The sequence below is a fragment of the Battus philenor genome, unplaced genomic scaffold (assembly GCF_028537555.1).
Source record: "Battus philenor isolate CCGP_79_NKW_IND1 unplaced genomic scaffold, ilBatPhil1.0.hap1 SCAF_5, whole genome shotgun sequence".
Taxonomy (NCBI): domain Eukaryota; kingdom Metazoa; phylum Arthropoda; class Insecta; order Lepidoptera; family Papilionidae; genus Battus; species Battus philenor.
In genome coordinates, this window is record NW_027181715.1 from 8,888,151 (window position 1) to 8,908,994 (window position 20,844).

At 34.3% G+C, this 20,844-nt stretch overlaps 1 protein-coding gene across 1 annotated transcript in view; it reads right to left on the reverse strand.

The window, feature by feature from the left end:
- The window catches only part of opa (odd paired), a 33,423-nt gene extending 12,901 nt beyond the window's left edge, over positions 1-20,522 (reverse strand). Inside the window, exons 1-2 of the mRNA XM_068772550.1 lie at positions 20,137-20,522; positions 11,440-12,275 (exon numbers count right to left, since the gene is read on the reverse strand). Of these exons, the coding sequence (XP_068628651.1) occupies positions 11,440-12,142 (703 nt within the window). The 5' untranslated portion in view covers positions 12,143-12,275; positions 20,137-20,522. The remainder of the gene's footprint in view (positions 1-11,439; positions 12,276-20,136) is intronic.
- Between the last annotated feature and the right edge of the window lie 322 nt (positions 20,523-20,844).

The window sequence follows — 20,844 nt, forward strand, 5'->3', positions numbered from 1 at the left end:
TGTGTATCAGTCATCCGCTTGATCCGGCTTCAAGTCGGAATAGAAGAGAAATTCTTAAAACTTCAAAAAATTTGAGCCGACATTAGAATTTTTTTGGAGTATCCTTTATTACGTCATAAATAAGGATTAACGCCTTATAGATTCCACCAATACTATAAGGGATTCGCGAAAAATGTCGATGAAAAAAAATGGATTCTTGTATAACCATTATGATTCTTTCTTAGTAATGAAACTGTAAGAAAACACAGTATTTTAGGCGGAAATTGAACAATAATTTGTTCTCTCGATATAAATATTAAAAGGCTTCTGAACGTTGCTGCTGTTTCGCATGTATTGTACTGTATTAATTTATTAGGGCCTCCTCCTCTGTGAGTAAGATATTGAAAAATAAAATCGAGAACTTATTGCATGATTACAATAACGAGATAATGTATTTCATTTCTCCAAATGACGACCTTTATTAATTGTTGATGTTGGTATCACGTTTCCCGGTATTAGGGTTTAACAAACAGAAGACATTCTCGACGATACGCAGAGGTATGCGTTGGCAAAATATGGATATAACTTGTACTCCATAAAGTTTAAAGAATTAACATTAGTGTTTATATCTAAATTTGATTTTATATATTGACGCAACAACTTCCACTTATAAAACAACTAAAATTAAAAAAATAATAATATCAAAATATATTGACACAAAGTACAAAATGACGTGCTATGTAAAAAAATACTAACATTTTTTAAAAAAAAGTTTATAAAACTTAAAATCTAAAATTTAATTTCTTAATTAGACTATTCTATTATAAATTGTAAATGATAATGGTCAATTACAAATAGACTAAAAATTACGTGCTCACATAATTATTGTAATATAATTATATAAAACTTCATCTTTATCGTAATTCAAGGTAAGCTGTCAGATGTTTAAGACAATAACCTAAGCTATTTAAACATATTTGCTAAATATGTAAATATTCTCACTGAACATTAACAAGACAAATATAAACACAAGCTGATATAAATTGCTATATTTTTTCAACTTTATTTTTACAGTAAACCCTTACTTCACTAGTCAAAGACTTATACGTTGACTACAGACAACAAAAACAACTTTATAATAGTGCAGATAAAAGAAAAAAATAACTTTACCTCTTTCATAAACCTAAAATCCTAATTTAGCCACACAACTAATCGTTTTTTTTTCACTTATGAGTAATAGGTCAAAGGCAGAGCATTTAAAAATGAACATTTAAGAAGTTATAAATATCATTTTGCAGTGTTTATAGGCTGTCCCATAAATCGAGAGGAATATGTATTTGGATCGAAGCGGTGCCGTATCCACTCAACACCCACTCGGCATCATGTTTCAGCCTCCGGGCGTATTTTTTGGACAAACCAATATTTCTAACGAATATTAATAGCCCCGTTTTTTTGTTCTTATTGCGTATTTATTTTGAAACCGAATTCATGTGAAATATCCGCGCATTCCAATATTTTGACTCTGTGATGATATTCTCTATTTTAAAATGTAAAGAAATTTTGGTGGCTTGTCATTAACTTTGTCTATTATAATGTGCATATATTATTAATAATTGAAGACCACATATAATAGAAAACTCAGCGTAGGAGTGTCCTGCGCTGCGTGCCCACAGGTGGACAAACCTTGGCGAGGTCGTTAAAAGACGCCGGATCCATGTCATGGCTTCCAGTCAGTTTTAATGGAAATCTATGGTGGCCTATATCGGCCTGGAGACGTACTATGACTAAAATGATGACGATGAAGAACTGAAAAAAAGATCTTTTTGACCACATGAGGCTACGTAATTATATACCAAGGTAATGTGCACGAGCTGCTATAACTGTAATTCTGGTTGAATGGTATGTACTTGGTAAATTTAATTTAATGACATTATTCAATTTATACCACTTTTCTCGAAGTGCAACGTACAACACTATAGGGTGTGATATTAAAAAAATAAACTTTAAGCATTGTCATGGGTTAACCGTATTTAATATTATATGAATTTTCGTGTCCTTAATTGGTTATGATATAACAAGGTATTTGAAATAAGACTTAAATGTATTTTAAATTCGAAAAAGGGTTTAAAGTCTTAAATATTACTAATCCAAAAGTCTCATTTAACTTTAAAACGAAAATGTCGATGACATTTTCCAGACGGATCTAGCGGAATCAAATAAAAAATGTCGAATGTGTAAAACATTTGCTCTTGTTGCTATGTTAACATTTCGATTGTTATCAAATTCCACAATCAAAGATCCCATCATGGTTCGGGCGGTGTGCGAAATGTTCTTTTTAAATACTTTTGACACAATGGTCCAGTGTTGCGACTCCGTGATGTGATTTTGTTTTTTCATTATTTATATCATGATTAATTAATAACACATCATTTATCCGATGCAATTTATATTATGTGATTTGTATTAATTGAAAAATAATGTTAGTTTTAAACCGCGCCCAAAAGCATTTGAGAAATTTTGTGACCATTTTTAAGATTATATGCTTTAGACATTCGATGTGTATCCTCTACACATATTGACAGAGACAAGGTGTAAACGAAAAAACACATGAATGATTCAGTGAGACCTCCGCGGTCTCCCTACAAGACTAAGGAATTTCGCGCAGTTAGGCACATCAACTGTAAATAGTTTTTCTCGACGCATCGAAAACGACTGATAGGTCATTTAATTTAATGAGGGTCTATCTTATTGTAATGAAAACTCGTGCTGCGTAAATTGTTCGTATCGAATGCGCATATAAACTTAATGCGACTTCCGTCAATACTGTAACCCTTTTTGGCACTTCACATGACCGTTAACACTTTTTTTAATTTACATTTCAACAGTATAGTATACCACAGGCCGCTTCAACCGATCAAATCCGTGTAAATCTATTATCGTCTATGTACAGAAATGGACGTCTTATAGCTAAAATTATGAATATCTTCTCTAAGTATATATGGAATAAGTACGTATGGTAAGGTCATATGAATTCGAGCAAAATTACATATTTACGAAGTTATATGTCGTTCTACTTTTATGAAAAGTTATTATGAAAAGGTGATTCATGATCGACAATTACTATAACGTATAATGTATGTAACAAATTCATACAAAATTTTTTTACAGAACTTAATAATTTTAAATTGCATTTGTAGATAAAATTATGGGATATATGCAACTGAAAATAAAACGTTAAATGTTGTTTTATCTATAAAATAAAGTTTATTGCATTCGTTGAATAATATATGAACAAAATGCTATAAAGCTTGATGACATTTATAAATTTTCTGTACAGCTAAAAACATAAGAAAATTCCTAAAGCTATATAAAATATAAGCAAGCAGTAAAGTGTCAAAAGGAATGATGGCAATAAGATAGAGAGTAGCGAGCGTAGGCAGGTTGTGCGCCAGCGCATTCTGCCGCTTCGGGACCATTGTTACGCTGAATCGCTTACAATTTATGATGTCCTGGTCTCGTAGTTTAACACGTGCTCGCATAACTCGCTTCTCTTGTAAACCTACACTATATAAATATGCTCGCATGATTATGCCATATTCAAAAATATTCTAATGCAAATGAAATAAACGCCTCCTTAAAAATAACTGTTGCATTCTTTTTCCATAATATACAAGAGATTTTCACCCATGTACTGACATCACAAAATTTTTGGAGACGTAATGCTTACAGGCTTACTTGAAATTAAGTAAAAATATTTCTTTTTACGAGTAAAGTTAGCTAGGAACTAATTTTTAAATATTTCATTCAGAAGTGGGGTGCCAGGTGAAAATATGCTAATTTTCTTTCTTTTGTTACTCTATTGCTCTTACAGGTCAAACACGACATAAATATTATTTTGGCATGTTAAAAATGAACACGAATGGATTTTCTAAAATTATGATTACAAAATGCAGTGCGGACCATGCAAAACGGGCAGGTGACAGATGTGACGTTTACATTTTTAAATAATTATACGACCATACATGTGAATAATTGAAATAATTTCCCAGACCCATTACATTAATGTAATTCAATTTGGTCCTCAAAGCGTATGTAATAGATGGAAACAAAAACCTACAAATAATCGATAATGTATCGAGAGAAATAGTTTCTTACCGTATACTATTCAATTCATTATTCATTAAGAGAGGGACTCGATGCGGGTGGCAGAAATAAACGCAGTACGACCTCACAAAAAAACCCAGCGCGGGCTGATTTAGCCACATATAGACGGGGTGGAGCGCATTAATACACTTTTTCAAAACTTCCATACTTTATAATGCGTTTGATTAAAGAAAATGCAGTTTTTTTATTCCATCTTAACTATTTTGTCAAGACGTTTATGAGTACGTTATTTTTATTGTTGTCGGCATTGTAATTAACTAATTGCTCAAAATTCATTACCGATTCAAGATTCGTATCGTATTAAAAAGTATCGATTCGCGTTTATCGATGCAAGCGACACGACGCACGCGGCCCGAACGCGTTCCCCGAGCGGTTTAATGGCCAGAGGAGGTTTTTGCCCGCGCTCCGGAGTCCTGTTCGCACCATCGCTTTGACATTTAGCGAAATTGTTGAAAAATAAAAACGATTTTCACGTATCCATGTTAAAGGTATGGCCGGAGACAGTTTTTGTAGCATTGCGCTTTTTACAGCAACGACAATCGAAGTCGAAGCGTAAGCAAAAAATATTACTGAACCGTTTTGCCATTCAAAATTGGATTCGAGAGCAGTGGGTTTATACTAAATATTATAGAGCGTATGGGGTGTAGTCAACACAGCATTGTGTATGGTCTATAGAGGGGGAAAGGAACAGAGAAGATAAAAAATAAGGCGCTTATGCTTTTATTGTCTGTGTAGGTGACAATATCGACGATGTCAGGGGTAAAGGGTCTTCTTTAACGCTAATGTTTATGTGTGCATACGCAGTTGACATGTACAATTGTGTGAGTGCCGGGGGTCACGCTAGCGATACTTGATAAATCGGACACGCCCATCTAATAACTGCCCTTAAGTTTACTTACAAAACTTTGATATCTTTATTCGTATCAGATCGATAAAGTTTAAACAGAACAAAAATTTATTCAGTGGCGTAACTACCAAACATATCTTCAATATTTTTAACAATATTTTACTTACTCAGATAAAGTTAACGATTATTATTTAAAGTTTAAACTTTTAGCCAATTACCTTTAATGATAATTTAAAACATACGTATTGAATTATTATTATACCTATAAAATAAATTATGTATTTATTTATAGTAAATAATGCAGCAATAAAGGATTCTTACAATTGCAATAATCAATTATGAATTATACGAGTATGAATTTAATTTATAAAGACTCAAAGTCAAATTAAATAAATCCATTAAGATTGTTATCCTGTCATTATTTTAGCCGTACTACGTCCACCGCTGGACATAGGCCTCTCCCATAGGTTTTTCGTAGCCTAGTTAGAAGCGGCCGGTATCCAGAATCTTCCGACAAACTTTCCAAGGTTGTCTGTTTATCTTGTAAAATAACGTCTTGCTGGGATTAATGTGGTCGGTAATCTTTACTCTAGAATCTCAAGGGCTCAGTTGCTATCTGTTCTATCAACCTACTTATAGTTCCTTCTAGAAGAAGATAGGATTCATCTTTTAAAAGTTATGTTTTATGAAACGGGCTTATTTTGTTTAGTCTTTAAGTCATCTTCAATCCAGTTTTTAATTTAAATTGTTTTAACTAGACTTATCACTAAGTTATATAAGTTTGATTTAAATGATATATATGTCTTGTAAACTTTTGACTGGTATGCGGATTGAACCCGTACCACTTGGCAAACTTGTAGCACCAGAGCGAACTAATAACCACAGCACCGTTACGTAGTCAGCATTCGCCATAATAATTTACACACACAAACACGTTTTACTGTTGTACATTTTTTATACAATCTGCCCAATCCGGGACAGATGGCACCCAACGCTCATCACACACCTTTTAAAATGCGCTCGGCTGTAATAGGGTTACATTAACATAATACATAGATATAAAATGGCCGAAATACTATGTCACGTTTAAAAGGGACGACAACATTAAATAAAACGTTAAAGATATTTAAATTAAAACTCTAAAATTAATTAATTGATTAACATACATATTGCTTTTTTATTTTTCGTAAGGCCTTGCAATTGTATATATGATAACCTAAAATTTACTTCGTGAAATGTATTTTTAATTATCATGTGAATATAAACAATAAATTTGTATGTATTTTTTTTCTGTCAAAATGAATTAATTAATTTTCAAGATGTGTGTGTAATATAATCTGTTGAGAACGCTTCGTATAATAAAAACACTGGCCACTACTATATCAATTATTTTAATTATATAATTTCTAATAAGAGTTCAAACTCGAAAATCGAACTGGAGCGTTTTTGTTCAAACTCGAAAATCGAACGTTTGCTAACGGATGTCCGTTGTCCCTAATGTCGTGTCAGGTATTGTAGCTCACTCCTCTTTAATATACACAACAATAACATCATAATTGGATTTTAGTTCATCACCAAAAAAAGCTAAATATCAAATACAAAAACCGAAAGACCGGAAAGTAATGACCCTTTCTTAGATTAAATTCACACGACTACATTTTTAACAAGTTTTTATTTCTTATCAATAATATATTCATCTTCGTTGTCAATAACCTTTTGCCATCCAGTACAACGTTTTCTAAATACGTAATGAGCTACCAAATGAAAATCAAATATCGACTAGCGTAGAAACAACATTACTTTCTGGCCCCCTTAATGCGTGCACGAATTTAACGGCTTCCAAAATTGTTTCTTCTCCAATTAAATCACAATTTTATATTACTTATGCAATTATTTTTTTAATTGTATATAATTTATAAAAAATGTTTGAAAAATAACCGTTTATATTCATCTGAGAAATTTTACCCCACATTTATACTTGCCAATAGAGCTATATCGGTCACTTTCGTTCGTCTGCAGATCCTTTCGTCCCTGATTCGATTTCGTAGACGAATTCCAACCATACCTCTCTTCATGGATCGTTGAGCAACTGTGAGAGACTATATTGGTGAGAGACCTTTCTTTTGAAGCACTAAGGGATATTGAGGATGTGCTGTAAGTTATATTTATTGCTTTTTGCTGTACCGGCAAAAGAATAAAATAAGAGTAATCAATTACTATAATTCATAAGAATTAATAGAACAAACATGGTGGAACTAAGCTTAATAAGTTGAGAGGCAACACAGATTTTGTAACGCTACCACCGCTTACTCGTATAAACGGCGACGGAAGATATGTAAGAAACTGGCGTATTCCCGAAGCAATACTCTAAAAGATATGTAAAATTAATTAATCTGTTGGAGTCTGGGTGTTGGATAAGCTAGGTGCAGGTTGCTTCCAATCAGTATTTTTGGAAATCTATCGGGTAGGCCAATGTCGAGCAGTAAACAACTTTCGGCTGAAATAATTACGAGTATATAGTAAATAATAATACAACGTCTGTCCGGTCTGCACCGGGCCAGCGTTTTAAGAGGAATTATTGTGCAATCTTAGGTTATGTTAGAATGTTAAAAACAGCGTCCCGTGATATGAAGCTTAGGTTTTAGCTTTTCACAGTAAATTTTTATCTGGAATTATCTCATGCCTTGCATTTCAACTGCCTATTTTCCGATCGATAAATGCTACTTGCCCGTTGGAAATTATGACTTCACCGGATTCAAGGTGACTATGTATTTTTACAATAAAATCATTTATTTAATTTTTAAATAGCCGGAATTCAATCACAAGGTGTATCTTCTATGAACTCATTTACAATGTACTAACCTTTGGCTGTGAAGGCGAGCCTTACGTATAAAAAATAATTTTTGATTCTGGTATTTACATTTTCGTGTGGTAATTTTTTTGTGGACACACGATGAACATATGTATGTGTTTTGATAAGCAACAGTCAATAGATATTTTCTTTTAATTTTTCACTTAAAGGTACTGCTGTTTATAATTTTTAATCACTTTATGAACATCCTTTTGGTGGGTACCCTACAAAAACAGGTTATAGCTTCATAGGTTTCTATCACAGGGTTTCTCGAGAATTGTAAAGATAACTTTACTACCAGTTCAGAAAGTGTTAGTGCTAGAGGTACGACCGTTAAAGTATCATATGGCTGCCTAACTTTGATTATTGCTGGAGTTTCTTCCATTTCTTCTTCTCCTAGCGTTAACGCTTTCCGAAATGGTAGTGATGTTAACCAAGTTATCAAAACAAGTCCTAGTCCGGTCTTCTCGTGTGCCCTAAAGCTAAACGGTGGTATTATCGACGTGTGACTGCACAAGCCGAGGTCTCCACGTGGGAGTCCCTGAACCTAGTCACTCCATGAAACGTCAGCTGAAGTGATCTAAGAATTAAGAGGTCTTCCATTTGGTGAAACTGTAGAGTACCCAAGCGAAAGTTGTCCATGTAGTCCTCGAGCTACGATACTTTAAAAGCGGTTTTAGGATAATCTTTTGTTACTAAAGCAGCAGATGTTTTTATATCAGTAGAGTTTGGAAAACAACGCTGGAAAAAGATTTGTTTTGTTTTACTTATGATGCAACAATTGGCAATGTTTATTGTTTGCCGATGGATGAATGACTCCATAAAGTATAATGAATCTGGTGTAGTGGCAAATGACGGAGACGCGCGGACATTATGTGCAGTGCACTTGCGTGTTCAGTAAGCGGCAGCGGGCCGGCGCGAGTGCACTCGACGGCGAGCACAATGCGCCGACCGCAGGGGCGGATGGGAAGGGCTGCTCATTGTTTGCAAAATATTTTGAAAGCGTCATTTTATACGGCGTATTAGCCGAGAACTGCGTTTGATCGGGGGGTCGTCTTCACCGCTGCGAATCATATCATCATTACTGTATTGTACGTAGCACCCTTGTTATCGCCCCATCGCTTCCGATGCATCGAACGGTGAAACGACCTGAGCGAGTGCGAACTATTTCGCTTTTTCAATTTTTTACATAATAAATACCCATATTTATTTCTAAAAACTATCATAACTTTAAAGCCATAAAAATATAAAATTAATAAGTTTAAAATATTGATAATTGCCATATTTATTAATTATATCGAATGTAATTTAAAATTAAGCCGAAATTTTCTGAGATTATATTTTTTATCTGACAATTGCCCATGTGGCATTTGCAGATTCTGCAAGATCGAGGCAACATGGAGCAGCGGGCTTATAGTTTATATGTATGCGTATTTTAAGGTAAAGAACTCGAGCCGTCGCTAGAGAGCTTCGGCTGAGGTCGCTGCATACTAAAGTTTTACCGAATTTGGAAACCGTCAAGATTTGAGTTCGTTTTGGCGAACACTTCATGAAGCGACAACGCTTTAAGAGCCGCGCAAGGGGACCTCGGCTTGGACTGGCATTATTCTATAATACTCGTGTTGTATTTTGACTGTAGACTCCTCTCATTCCTGGTTTATTACTTTTATCGGGATTACCTTTTCCAATACTATTTATTCAGACCTTGGCAGGCAGAACTAGTTAGGCAGAGCGTTGAAGGCGCTCACCCGAGACTTTTCTACAGTAACTAAGCTCAGCGCCTTTATTTATTTTAATTAACTGGATTGCCGTCAAGCACTCAGACCAAATTATTTTACTACGCTAAGGATTAAATTAAACATGTAAAGCATACTGTTTTCGTTAAGTTAATGGAGAGACACTGTAAGGAGAATAACTATTACACTTTTATGTTAAAACAAAAAAATGTAATTAGTAGTAGAATAATAATATTCATCCAAAGAAGTGTTAAAATCGTTATAAATAAAAAAAATATAAATATGTTTAAATGGAAATGAAGTAATCGTGAGTAAGTGGGCGGAATGTGCCGACGGCGGCGAAACGACTTGTCTCACGACATACAGCCCGCGGCCTTGTTTTAATCTAAATACTCTAAAGCCTTTGACATTTGACAAGATATTCTACTACATATAAAACTGCTAAAACACAGAAATTAAAAATCTATTAATAATTAACTCACTGTTTCCTTCATCGCCATTCCGTCAACGATCAAGTCATGCATCAAATTGAGCATTAATAAATGAGTGCTCATAAAGATATCTTATTACCAAATTTGTATGTTACGTAAAATGATAGTAAATAAATTCAGCTACTGAGCTCCAGGCTACTCTTTTTGAATGCGTAGCTTTTTAAACGGGTTTACAAAAATATCAGTTTTCACAGTACATTCATAACGAGTGTAAGCTTTTAACGAGTGGCCCAAACAAATGTAAATAGTAAGCTAGATAAAATACAAAAACGTTCACTAGAGTTCTTTTGTTACGCTATTAAAACTGCTTTCATAGTTGTATGCAATATTTTATTTTTTTAAATTGTTGTTTTTCAGTAACCGACCACATTTATAGCCCAATTAACAATTGCATAATTTTTGCGTTCGAACTACTAAAGCATAATAGTTTTTGACTTCCAAGTCGTCATTGTAAAATAGTTAATTTATAACGGTTCATAAAACAATCTTTCAAAGTTTGCCACAAAAACGGCAAAGCTATTCAATCCGTATGAGATAATAACGAATGGCACAGAGCGTCTCCAGAAGTTTGGACGCAACTCTAGACAGCGATAATAAAAAAAATGTAATAAAACCAGATGGCCACACTTCACGACGCCGGACCATACAAATTCTGGGGTCGTTTATTCGAAAATCGACGTTTAAAGTTAAGTACTTTACAAAGCTGTCGCGAGTAAGCGAGACGGCATCTGTCTAAATGCGACAGCGAAGACGGACATTTTAATTTATGACTTCTTTTTTTATTTAACTCTACACAATGCCGATGAATCTTTCGACTAATAATAAATTGAAAAATGGTGTTCTGAGTTTGACTGTTTTTGTTCAGAGATGATCATACCGGGAAACGGACTTCACAAGTCGACGGTATTATCGGGCTCTGTGCTGCTTTTAATGGGATCGTATTACAAAGATCTCTGACATTAGTTTGTTATGCCTGATGTCACTCTGTCTCGACGCAACAGTGGCTACCCGCGGTACGACAAATGTTGACAGTCCACGGGGGGTTCGTTATTAATAATTAAAATCAAAATATTTCGGCAAACCTGTACCGGGTCACTGAGGCGTTTTTGTTTTAGCAATCGACGACTAATAGGCGTCGTCGGTTGGTAAAACAAGATTGGATAATTTTTCAAGAATAGAATAAAAAAGCTTTTCGTTTTTAATTTTAATTTTCAGTGAGATATTTTTGCTGTAAACTTTGGTGATATAGTTCACGGAAACACATTTTTACCTAAAATCTATAAAAAGTTTTCGAACTCGTTTTAAAAAGTAAATTTAAGTTTATTTCATTTCTGTTCTATATCGCAAAATAATTTAAAAAATGTTACTCACCAGTATGTGTCCTCTTGTGTATCTTCAGATTCTCGGACCGCGCGAACACTTTCCCGCAGCCGGGAAATGGACAGGGGAAGGGCTTCTCTCCCGTATGTACTCTAATATGGTTGACGAGCTTGTACTTCGCCTTAAAGGGTCTGCCATTTCTTGAGCACCCCTGCCAGAAACAAGCGTGCGTCGTGCACTCGGGACCGCCGACGTGTTCTACTGTCAAGTGAGTGACAATTTCGTGCATGCTGGAGAATAGCTTATTGCAAAGCTTGCGCGGTGGGGGTTGTTCTGGATCCAGCCATTGACAACGCATGTCGCGTCTCGGAGGGGCGCGTACATAGCGTAGAAAGGCATGAGGCGCGTGGGCGTGCGCGTGTGGCACCAGGGGAGGGGCTCCGCCTTGGTAGTGGACGTCTCCGCGCCAGTCCCAGCTCTGCTCTAAGGGTTGCTGAGGAAATAATTCTCCACACCCTCCATATTCCCTTAAATAGCCCGTTTGGTAAGAATGAAGTGGATAGGGTTGATAGTGTGGGGGGTGATGCGGAGGTGGATGCGGCGCGGCAGCTCGATGTTGGCCGCCCACGCCGCACCCCGGCTGCGGTGACATCTTCAGTCCATAAGAAGCCAAGTGCGCGTGGTTGGTCTCGAGGAACGCGTTCATGGCGGGTGTGGCCGGCACCGGCGCATAGCCCCATTCGCCCGCCACCATCCACGCAGCGGGCTCTCCCCGCTGGTGACCCCAGTTATCAAATCCTCCCTCACGGTAATTTGATTGTTACCTTCACACGTTCGAGTATACACCAAACCTCGTTGCTTTTTTTCATCAGTTCGATATTGACGACCTGTCGGATAAAAATGTAATTAAAAAAACCCATTTAAACTATTAAATCGCGTACTTTACCGTTAGTAAAACACACAAGCTGACCTATCCCAAAAAATATATTAACCATCCGAAACAAATTTAAAGCCATTTCTCAAAATAATAACACACAATCGTGCACCCATAGCTGACATCGAACATTTATTTATAATAAAAAATCTAAGGCCGGCACTTTTGGACATTAAATTCAAAGTGGGTAAATTTATAGGACACTTTTATACGTCTGAGACAAAAATTCCAATTGTGTTCGTGTATATTTAATTTTCGTTTATTTGTTAGACAGACTCCAATCTCTTTTATTATTGAGGTTTAGCATCGATACTTTATTAAAATAGTTTTATGAATGATAAAACCTGTTCTACCGTGGCACATGACATGGGCTACAATATTTTTACAAAACCTTTTTTATGTTTTACAACTTTTGTAATAAAATATTTCAAAGCCACATAATTTTACACGTTTTGAAGTTGTAACATGTTGAAATTATAAAATAGTAATTAAATCATAGATTAAAAACATTCATATTAATATACGCCTGCTATGAGAACTGAATAGAGAAATTACTTTTTTCTCTTTCTAGCTATTCACCGACCAGAATGTACTTTTTGACGGAAGGTCACTGTGTGCCGATTTATAGATCTAGAGATTTTATGCCAAAGTTAATTGCTCAACGCCGATCATTTATTTTTATTTTACAAAAAACATTTATGGTATTGCTTTTAGACATTTCTTTTATTTTAATAATTATTTGTATTCTTATGGGCCATTCAAAATGTTTTTATTACTTTAACAAATGTCTTAGTTTATTTCAAAAATAAATAGCGAAATACACTCAAGCAACTCAAGGCGACAAAGTTGCATTTTTTGGCTCAGATTTTCGGTGGTACTAAATTATAATATTTTAACTAAAGCTTTGTTTTGTCGGAAGTGGGGTTTAAACCCACGAACGCCCACAGAAGTGGATTGAGCGCAGCCTCTTAGACTGCACTGCTATCCTGACATAACAGGAATGGTGGTCCAGCAGTAGAGAACTGAGACTTGCGGTTGTAGATCACGGGTTCGATTACCGGCATACAATCTTATATAATTCACACTTGTTGCATTAATTATATAGGATTGCCACTGTTCACAAAACAAATTTCCAGGGGATAGGCAAACGCATCCTCTGCGTACCTGAAGATAACCAACCCGCCTGCCCAGCGTGACAAAAATGATATGTCCCCCTTTAGAAATCTTTGCGGGAGGCTTGTGGTATGCAGTAGACGTCTATGGACTGAAACGATGAAAATACAAAATGCAATAATGTATACAAATTTAGTAGACATATATATTAAAATGTGCATTTAATATCTAATTAAAGTCGTTTGAAATGTGATCGTGATAAATAACCGATTGTGGTTGTTGTGAACTCATCGTAGAACAGCTTTTAAAACTTTCTTATCATAATTTTAAGTAACAGGGTGTCATTATAGGAGAGCGCGAATTGAATTTAAATCCTATCAAATTCAGCTTTTATAACATTCATCTCTTGAAGTATACAACTAATCACTATAGATAATTCAAAGTCCAATATAATGTGAATAAACTATTTGATCAATTATAAGTTGATATATACAGATAAAACAATATCACGTTTTTCATTTATATCGTTATACTTCAAAGAAGATTCGATAGCAATATATGAATATATAAAATATACATTTATAAACATTGGTTGCCACAGATTCTATCAACATTACTTTTAATTTTGAGTCTAAATCGTCACTGTGATGCCTATTTCGACGGACAGACTGTTATTTATTACATTCTAAAATGTTAAAGTTTGTCGGTTGCCATTTCTGGTCAAATCACTGTGCTAAAATTAATAAGACGAAAACGTGTAACTACGCAGGTTTTGACATGTTAAATTTCCTGGTAACTGCATTGTTTCGAATGATGGATCGGTGACGTCATTTACCATTGGCGGTTAGGGTCTTGTTCGCCATTTTGGTAAGAAAAAATTGATATAAGACAACCAAGGTGTTATTGCACACATTTTAATTTATGGAATGAATAATAACATTATTACCATTTTTTCTTTAAAAGTTATTAATAGACATGTTGACAAATACCAGTAATTAATAATTTTATTCGCCAATAGTATTTATATATATATAACTGTTTTATACATATATTATAATAATGATATACATTGACCAAAATAAATGTAATTATTAAGAAAATCTGAGAGGAAAAGAAAGGACCCAATCGATGGATAGGTCAAGTTCCTTCTGCACTGCACTCGTCTTTTTCAAAGCCATTTAAAAAGCAAGTGACTGTGACAGTTGGAGACATTCAACGTGGCCAACTCATGAAAGAAAAGTCGTCTTTGAAAATTAATATCTTATACTTACCCATTACTCATTTTAAGAGGATTCTTGGGGCGCAATAATGGACAAGGTTTTAAGATAGTTATTTATAAATATGTATACAATTTAAATGTATAGAGAATATGGCAATGGAATATTTTTAAACGGTACGAGAACAATTCTAATTAAAAATTCTTTCATATAAATGCATGGTTGATTTCTCATTTACGTAATCTCGTTGTGGTTGGTGTCTCATTCCTGCAATTTATATATAGATTTAATACTTAACATATAAACATCAATTAACTATTATTACTTCCTTATATATTTATGACGTTATAAAATCTCATCGCCGATAAATAAAAGGATATAAAAATTTTATAGAGCGTAAATGAGAGAATTTGTTTGGGACGTTTAACTAAATGCCATTTAAAAAGAAGTTCGCTTTTGCTATATTAAGTTTAGTAAATATATGTAATACTTATTGGCTCCATGTAATCCTCTAGACTAAAGTATCTGATAAAGTCCACTTCATGCCTCAACGGAGACACTTGTGGCCGCTGAAATCACTTAACTTTGTGGGAAGTAATTGCTTGATTTTTTTTTATTTCTAGATTTGTTGGACAGTCTTTTTTCAATTTTCTTTTCTTTGGTTTTTATGTGAAATCAATACGTAGATTTTTTATGAAAGTTTCAACATGTTTAATTTAATTTTTATGCTAAAGTTGTTTAGTTATATTGTTTTATTTCAATAAATGACAAGCTGTTTCTTCTTACGGAGGCGTAGCTTCATAATCGCATTATTCACAAATAATGTTGTTTACGAACTGTTTGTAGCACCTCATCGCAGAACGGACATAGAGCAACGGGCCAGAGTTACCTGAACCCGTTAAACAATGCCATTCTTTAGATATCCATCTAATCTTTTCGTTATCCGTGGACTCCCCGCGGTGTGGCCGCTTCATCACAAAGCAACGGGTTGACAGATCTCCACAGACTGACATGGAGCTACAATTTAAAAAAAATACAAGGACAAAGGATTCTGTCCCTTAAACCCATGCCTAATATCATTGTTTAGCATTTTTAGGCTGCAAATCTTATTTTGTGACGATTTTTGCAGCTGCACCGGACCGCTTTCCATAGTTTCAAGGAATTAGTTTTAATCACATTAGCCACGCTATTGATACACGAAATACGTCATTTAAGTCGATCCGTTTATGGGATTTTTCACTACAAAAACCAACGAATGACGTAATAAATACAATTAGCGAAAATGTTGAAGTTGTTCAAAATACGCATTCAAAATCTGATCTCACTTTTATTTTGCTAAAGCTTATCGATAAGAAATAACAATAAAAGGTAAATATGTGTAAAAATACGTACTTTTGAAATATGGCATAAATACCATATCTATATAAATGGCCGAAAATAACCATAAAATATATTATGTTATACTTAGTCTGCCCATAATACACCGTACTCTTTGGCCAAAGTTAATACAAGAAAACGCACAGCCTATTTAATTAGATAACCATAACCACGCAAAGATGTGTTTGCACCGAATTCCTAATTAAACCATTATGAGAAGGTTACATAATCAAATTTCTATGCAGTGGACCCTTGGATTTAGTTACTGAAATTATTTTAACTTGTGTAAAAAACCAAAACTGCCGGTGAATCTGATAATGACGAATGTGGAGATCATATTAAAGTAGTCACATATAAACGAATCTTTAGATTTCTTTTCTATTGTCAATGTTCACTACAATCATTTATTTATTTTAGCAAAGTACAGCTCAATGTATGCTCAATACACAAAATTAAAAAGGGGAATCCCCAACTTGGCAACGACACATTAATTAAACTACAGGCATTCAAAATTACAACAAATGGGTGAAATAAGTGTTTCCAAATAAAATTACAATATGTTTTAAATACCGTAGGAAACCTCTAGCCTCGCGGCTTGCTAGTTTTTTCTTTCCTTTTTCTCTTGGAAACTATTTTGTGTTCTATTTTTTAAATATTCATTAAATTCAGAAAGCATGTTATTATAGAATTTATTAACACGAGGTATAAATCGTGGTCGTAATACCTACTCTTTATACAAAAAGAAACAGTTTTCTTTATTATTATAGAGTTAAATCTGTAAATTATCTGATATTTTTATAAGAATTTAAAATATTAGTTTATCATTTCACGTGAATTAGTATTTAAAAAGCAGCGTTAACTCAAATAGGTTAAATCGGCCTAATAAAATCACAAGTTATGGTAGCCTGCAAAACAGAGTACATATTTTAACTAAAACTTTACCTAAAATGATCATCAAAGTAAATAGCGAGATAGTTATTGCATCGTTTATAATATTATCTAGTTTATTAAGAAAAGAAATCAAATGAAACAGGTAAAAGTGTTAACTATAAAGAGCGGTCTTGTGGAGTTTTAATATTATTTTTTATAACGAGGTCACCTCGAAAGCAATGAAGAGAACTATTTTAGGAGTTTCACTGCTAGATCGAATCAGAAATGAAAAGTTCCGCAGGAAAACCAAGTCCACGACATAGTCCGAAGACTTGTTCGTCTGAAGTGCGTGCGCGGCACATCGCTGGTGACAGCAATGGCCACTGGGGCCGAAATTAACGAGGCTTGGATAGCATAAGACCGATCATCGTGGCGATGTTTGGATGAAGCCTATGGTTTGCAGTGGATGTCTACCGGCTTTGAAGAAGAATAAGTAGAAGAACTGTTTTTTCATTCTCAAGTATCTTATTAATAGATATATATGAAGATTCGTTAATAAATAGTAACTTCTTTGTCGGCTAGTGCAAAGTTATGTACATTAACATAGGCATGTTTTTAATGAAGCACCGGCTTCAACTGGCTTCATTAACATACCGACGTTACGTCATTGCTTAACATAGTATTACGGCTCAATATTAAATTCAATATACGTTTTTTTTTTTCGAAAAGAACATGAATATAGATACATGAACATAATAAGATCGTCAGAATACTTCTACGTTATTCATTTTGTTCATATATTCAATGGAACATTTTTTTTCTATTTTAATTGACTTGTATTTATTATTTATGACTGAATATGTCGGGAAATGTAGGCATATTTTTGACTGATTTGAAATACATAGAATCATATGTGATTGCCAAAAGGCAAATACGTAATAATGATGTAAATATAAAGCGCATTGCTAATTTCAATCGTTTTTGTATTTATGTGCTAATATCTGAGGAGCTTTAACCGATCAATGTGAAATTGGTTTTATAATTTACTTTGATCTAATTAGTTAAGAAGCGTTACTAAGCTATGATGACTAAATACTATGATGAATACTATGATGACACTGTTTACTTAATACAAATACACAATAATGTTTGGTCACATTTAAAATTTCCCGTAACTGCAAAACAGTAATGCTTATGTGTATATAATGTGCGACGGCAATCATCAATACATTTTAGTGATCATTTTTTTTATCAGCCCATAAACGCCCACTGCGAGGAATAGGTCTCCCCCAAAGATAAATATGCAGGCTGGGATACAATAATAATAATCGCCACGCTTGGCAGGCGGGTTGACGATCGCAGAATGATATTATGGTACGCAGAGGACGCTGCAGTCCATCCTCTGGAAATTTTTTTGTGACTAACGGCTATCCTTTATAATTAAAACTCAAAGTGTGAATTATATAAGATTGAGATTGAGATTGTGTTTCGGAAATCGAACCGACGATATACGGTCGTAAGTCTCAGTTCTCTACCGCTGGACCACCATTCCTGTTATGTCAGGATGGTAGTGCGGTCTAAGGCGCTGCGCTCAATCCACTTCTGGGGGCGTTCGTGGATTTAAACCCCACTTCCGACAAAACAAAGTTTTAGTTAAAATATTATATTTTAGTACCACTGAAAATCTGGGCCAAAAAACGCAATTTCGCCGCCTTGAGTGGCTTAAGTGTGTTTCGCTATTTATTTTTGAAATAAACTAAGACTAAAAACATTTCGAATGGCCCAAAAGGTTACACATTTCGCTTTTTATACCTCTTACATAAGCTTTTCGATGTTAGTAGTAATAATGTAAATTACTTTAGTACAATAAACAAGTATTTAAAATTACTGCAATTAATTTAGAATAATAAGCGACAAGTCGTTGATGAGATTCTGATAACAAACTACCATAATTAAGTTTGATGTCATAAATGATAACATTGTAATACATGTTAAGAACTACCTTATGCAAGTCATGTAAAAGAGCATGTAACCCATGCAAGTAAGTCTTACTCTATTAAAAATTAAACTTAAAAAACAATCAAAGAAAATAGAGATACAGATAGAACACCAAACTGAAATATAAAATTGTATACCTATGTTATATGTAATTGTAATGCTTTTCAGTATTGTATCAAAATAGGTATTCATTATATTTCAAAGAAGAAAAATTAGACAGAAATTATTAAATTTAGAGCTGTCATTACGCCGTACTAATATTAATAAAAGTTTTGAGGCTTGTTTATACAATATAATACTGATAATTATGATAAAAATTATATATATATCTAGCTGTACGGGCATCATGTGCGTTTCTGAACATGTGATCCTTCACGGTTCATTAAATATGTTTTATTAAGCCACTGTGTAAATATAGTGGTTACTTTATTGAGACATGACATGATAAGACTAGCCAAGTTAAAATATAGCTGAATTGAAATATACAAAACATTGCTCAAAACTATCTCCTTCTCCAAAAAAAAACCAGCAGTCGGGAGACATAAAAATTTTATTCGACGTAATTTGAGAAATGACCATGACAATTAATACTAATACTATTGTTTTAAAAATTGTCTATATCGCTACTCGTATATTACGAATCGGAAAACATACTCGTATAACACATTAAGAAAAGATCGGAAACTCTATTTTCTTTACATTGTGATTAATTGAGTTTATTTAATTCTAAAAAAACTAAATTAACTTTTTGATTATTAACAACTTATAATTATTAATAAACGTTGCCGACGGACAGGGTTGTTTTGCTTTTCAAAACAAGTTTCATTCAATGATTGTAAAGGAAACAAAAACGCTATCTATTCACTTTATTAGAAAATAAAGTGTTCTTTAAATTCTAAAGTTAAAAGGACCCTTACCTTCTTGGTGTCTAACCCCTAAGTAAGGAACTTTACATTTTAAAGATTTTCTTCAAGGATTTCTTTTATTTACAGTTATACAGTACTAGTTAACGTGAATATGAAATATATAACCTATTTAAAATTTGTTCCGAATATTGCTTTTATTTCATATTTTTAAATACCCAAAGTTAATTAAAAATGAAAATAAATGCAATAAACCTAAATAGTATATTTATATCACAGATGCCTTTATGTAGCATCCAGTAATTGTTTTTAGAGGGAAAAATATGAAAAGTTCTCGATATGGATTTTTGATACAATATTGAGTATTAATACTTACCTAATATCAAAGATAGAAACCAAAAATCCAGAGTTATGCTACACTGGCGTGAGGTAGCACTGTAATTACGAGTGTTATCGATCGGCACAGATAACGTAAACACTACACTCAACGTATTAACTATAAAATAAGGCTTAATGTACCAAAAATTATAGCAATATTCTAAAAAGGTTTATCACAGGGTTTGGTGCATCGTTATAATTCCGTTTGAATGTCACCGCGGGTTCCGTAAACGCGGCGCGATTTTCTTTGCATCGATTCACCGATCGTTTTGTCACGCAATAATTTCGTCTTGTAAGATTGAAAGCCCTCGCGACGTGGATCCACCGACTCCGCTGAGCTTCTCAGCATGACTGCGAGCTCCCGCGACGCCGCCCCTCGCCAAAGCCGACATACTGCTTCTTAGAAACATTTTGTGAACGGGCCCGCTCCGAAGGCGCGAACGCAGCCCTACGCACCGCAGAAAGGGCGGGACGGCAGAAACTTTTTCCTCCAATAATACCAACCCGCACCGAAGTCGACATCATAGAGCCGTCTCTCTCGTTTACACACAACCACATAAATGTAAACGAAACAAAAAATATTGAGTTAATACCCGCATTTTTAAGTAGAAAATTTCATAGTGTAGGTGCCGTAATGTGTTCACTTTATCAGATTTACGTTGAAAGCTCGCTGTTAGCTTTCGAGGGCGCCACATCTCGCGGCTCA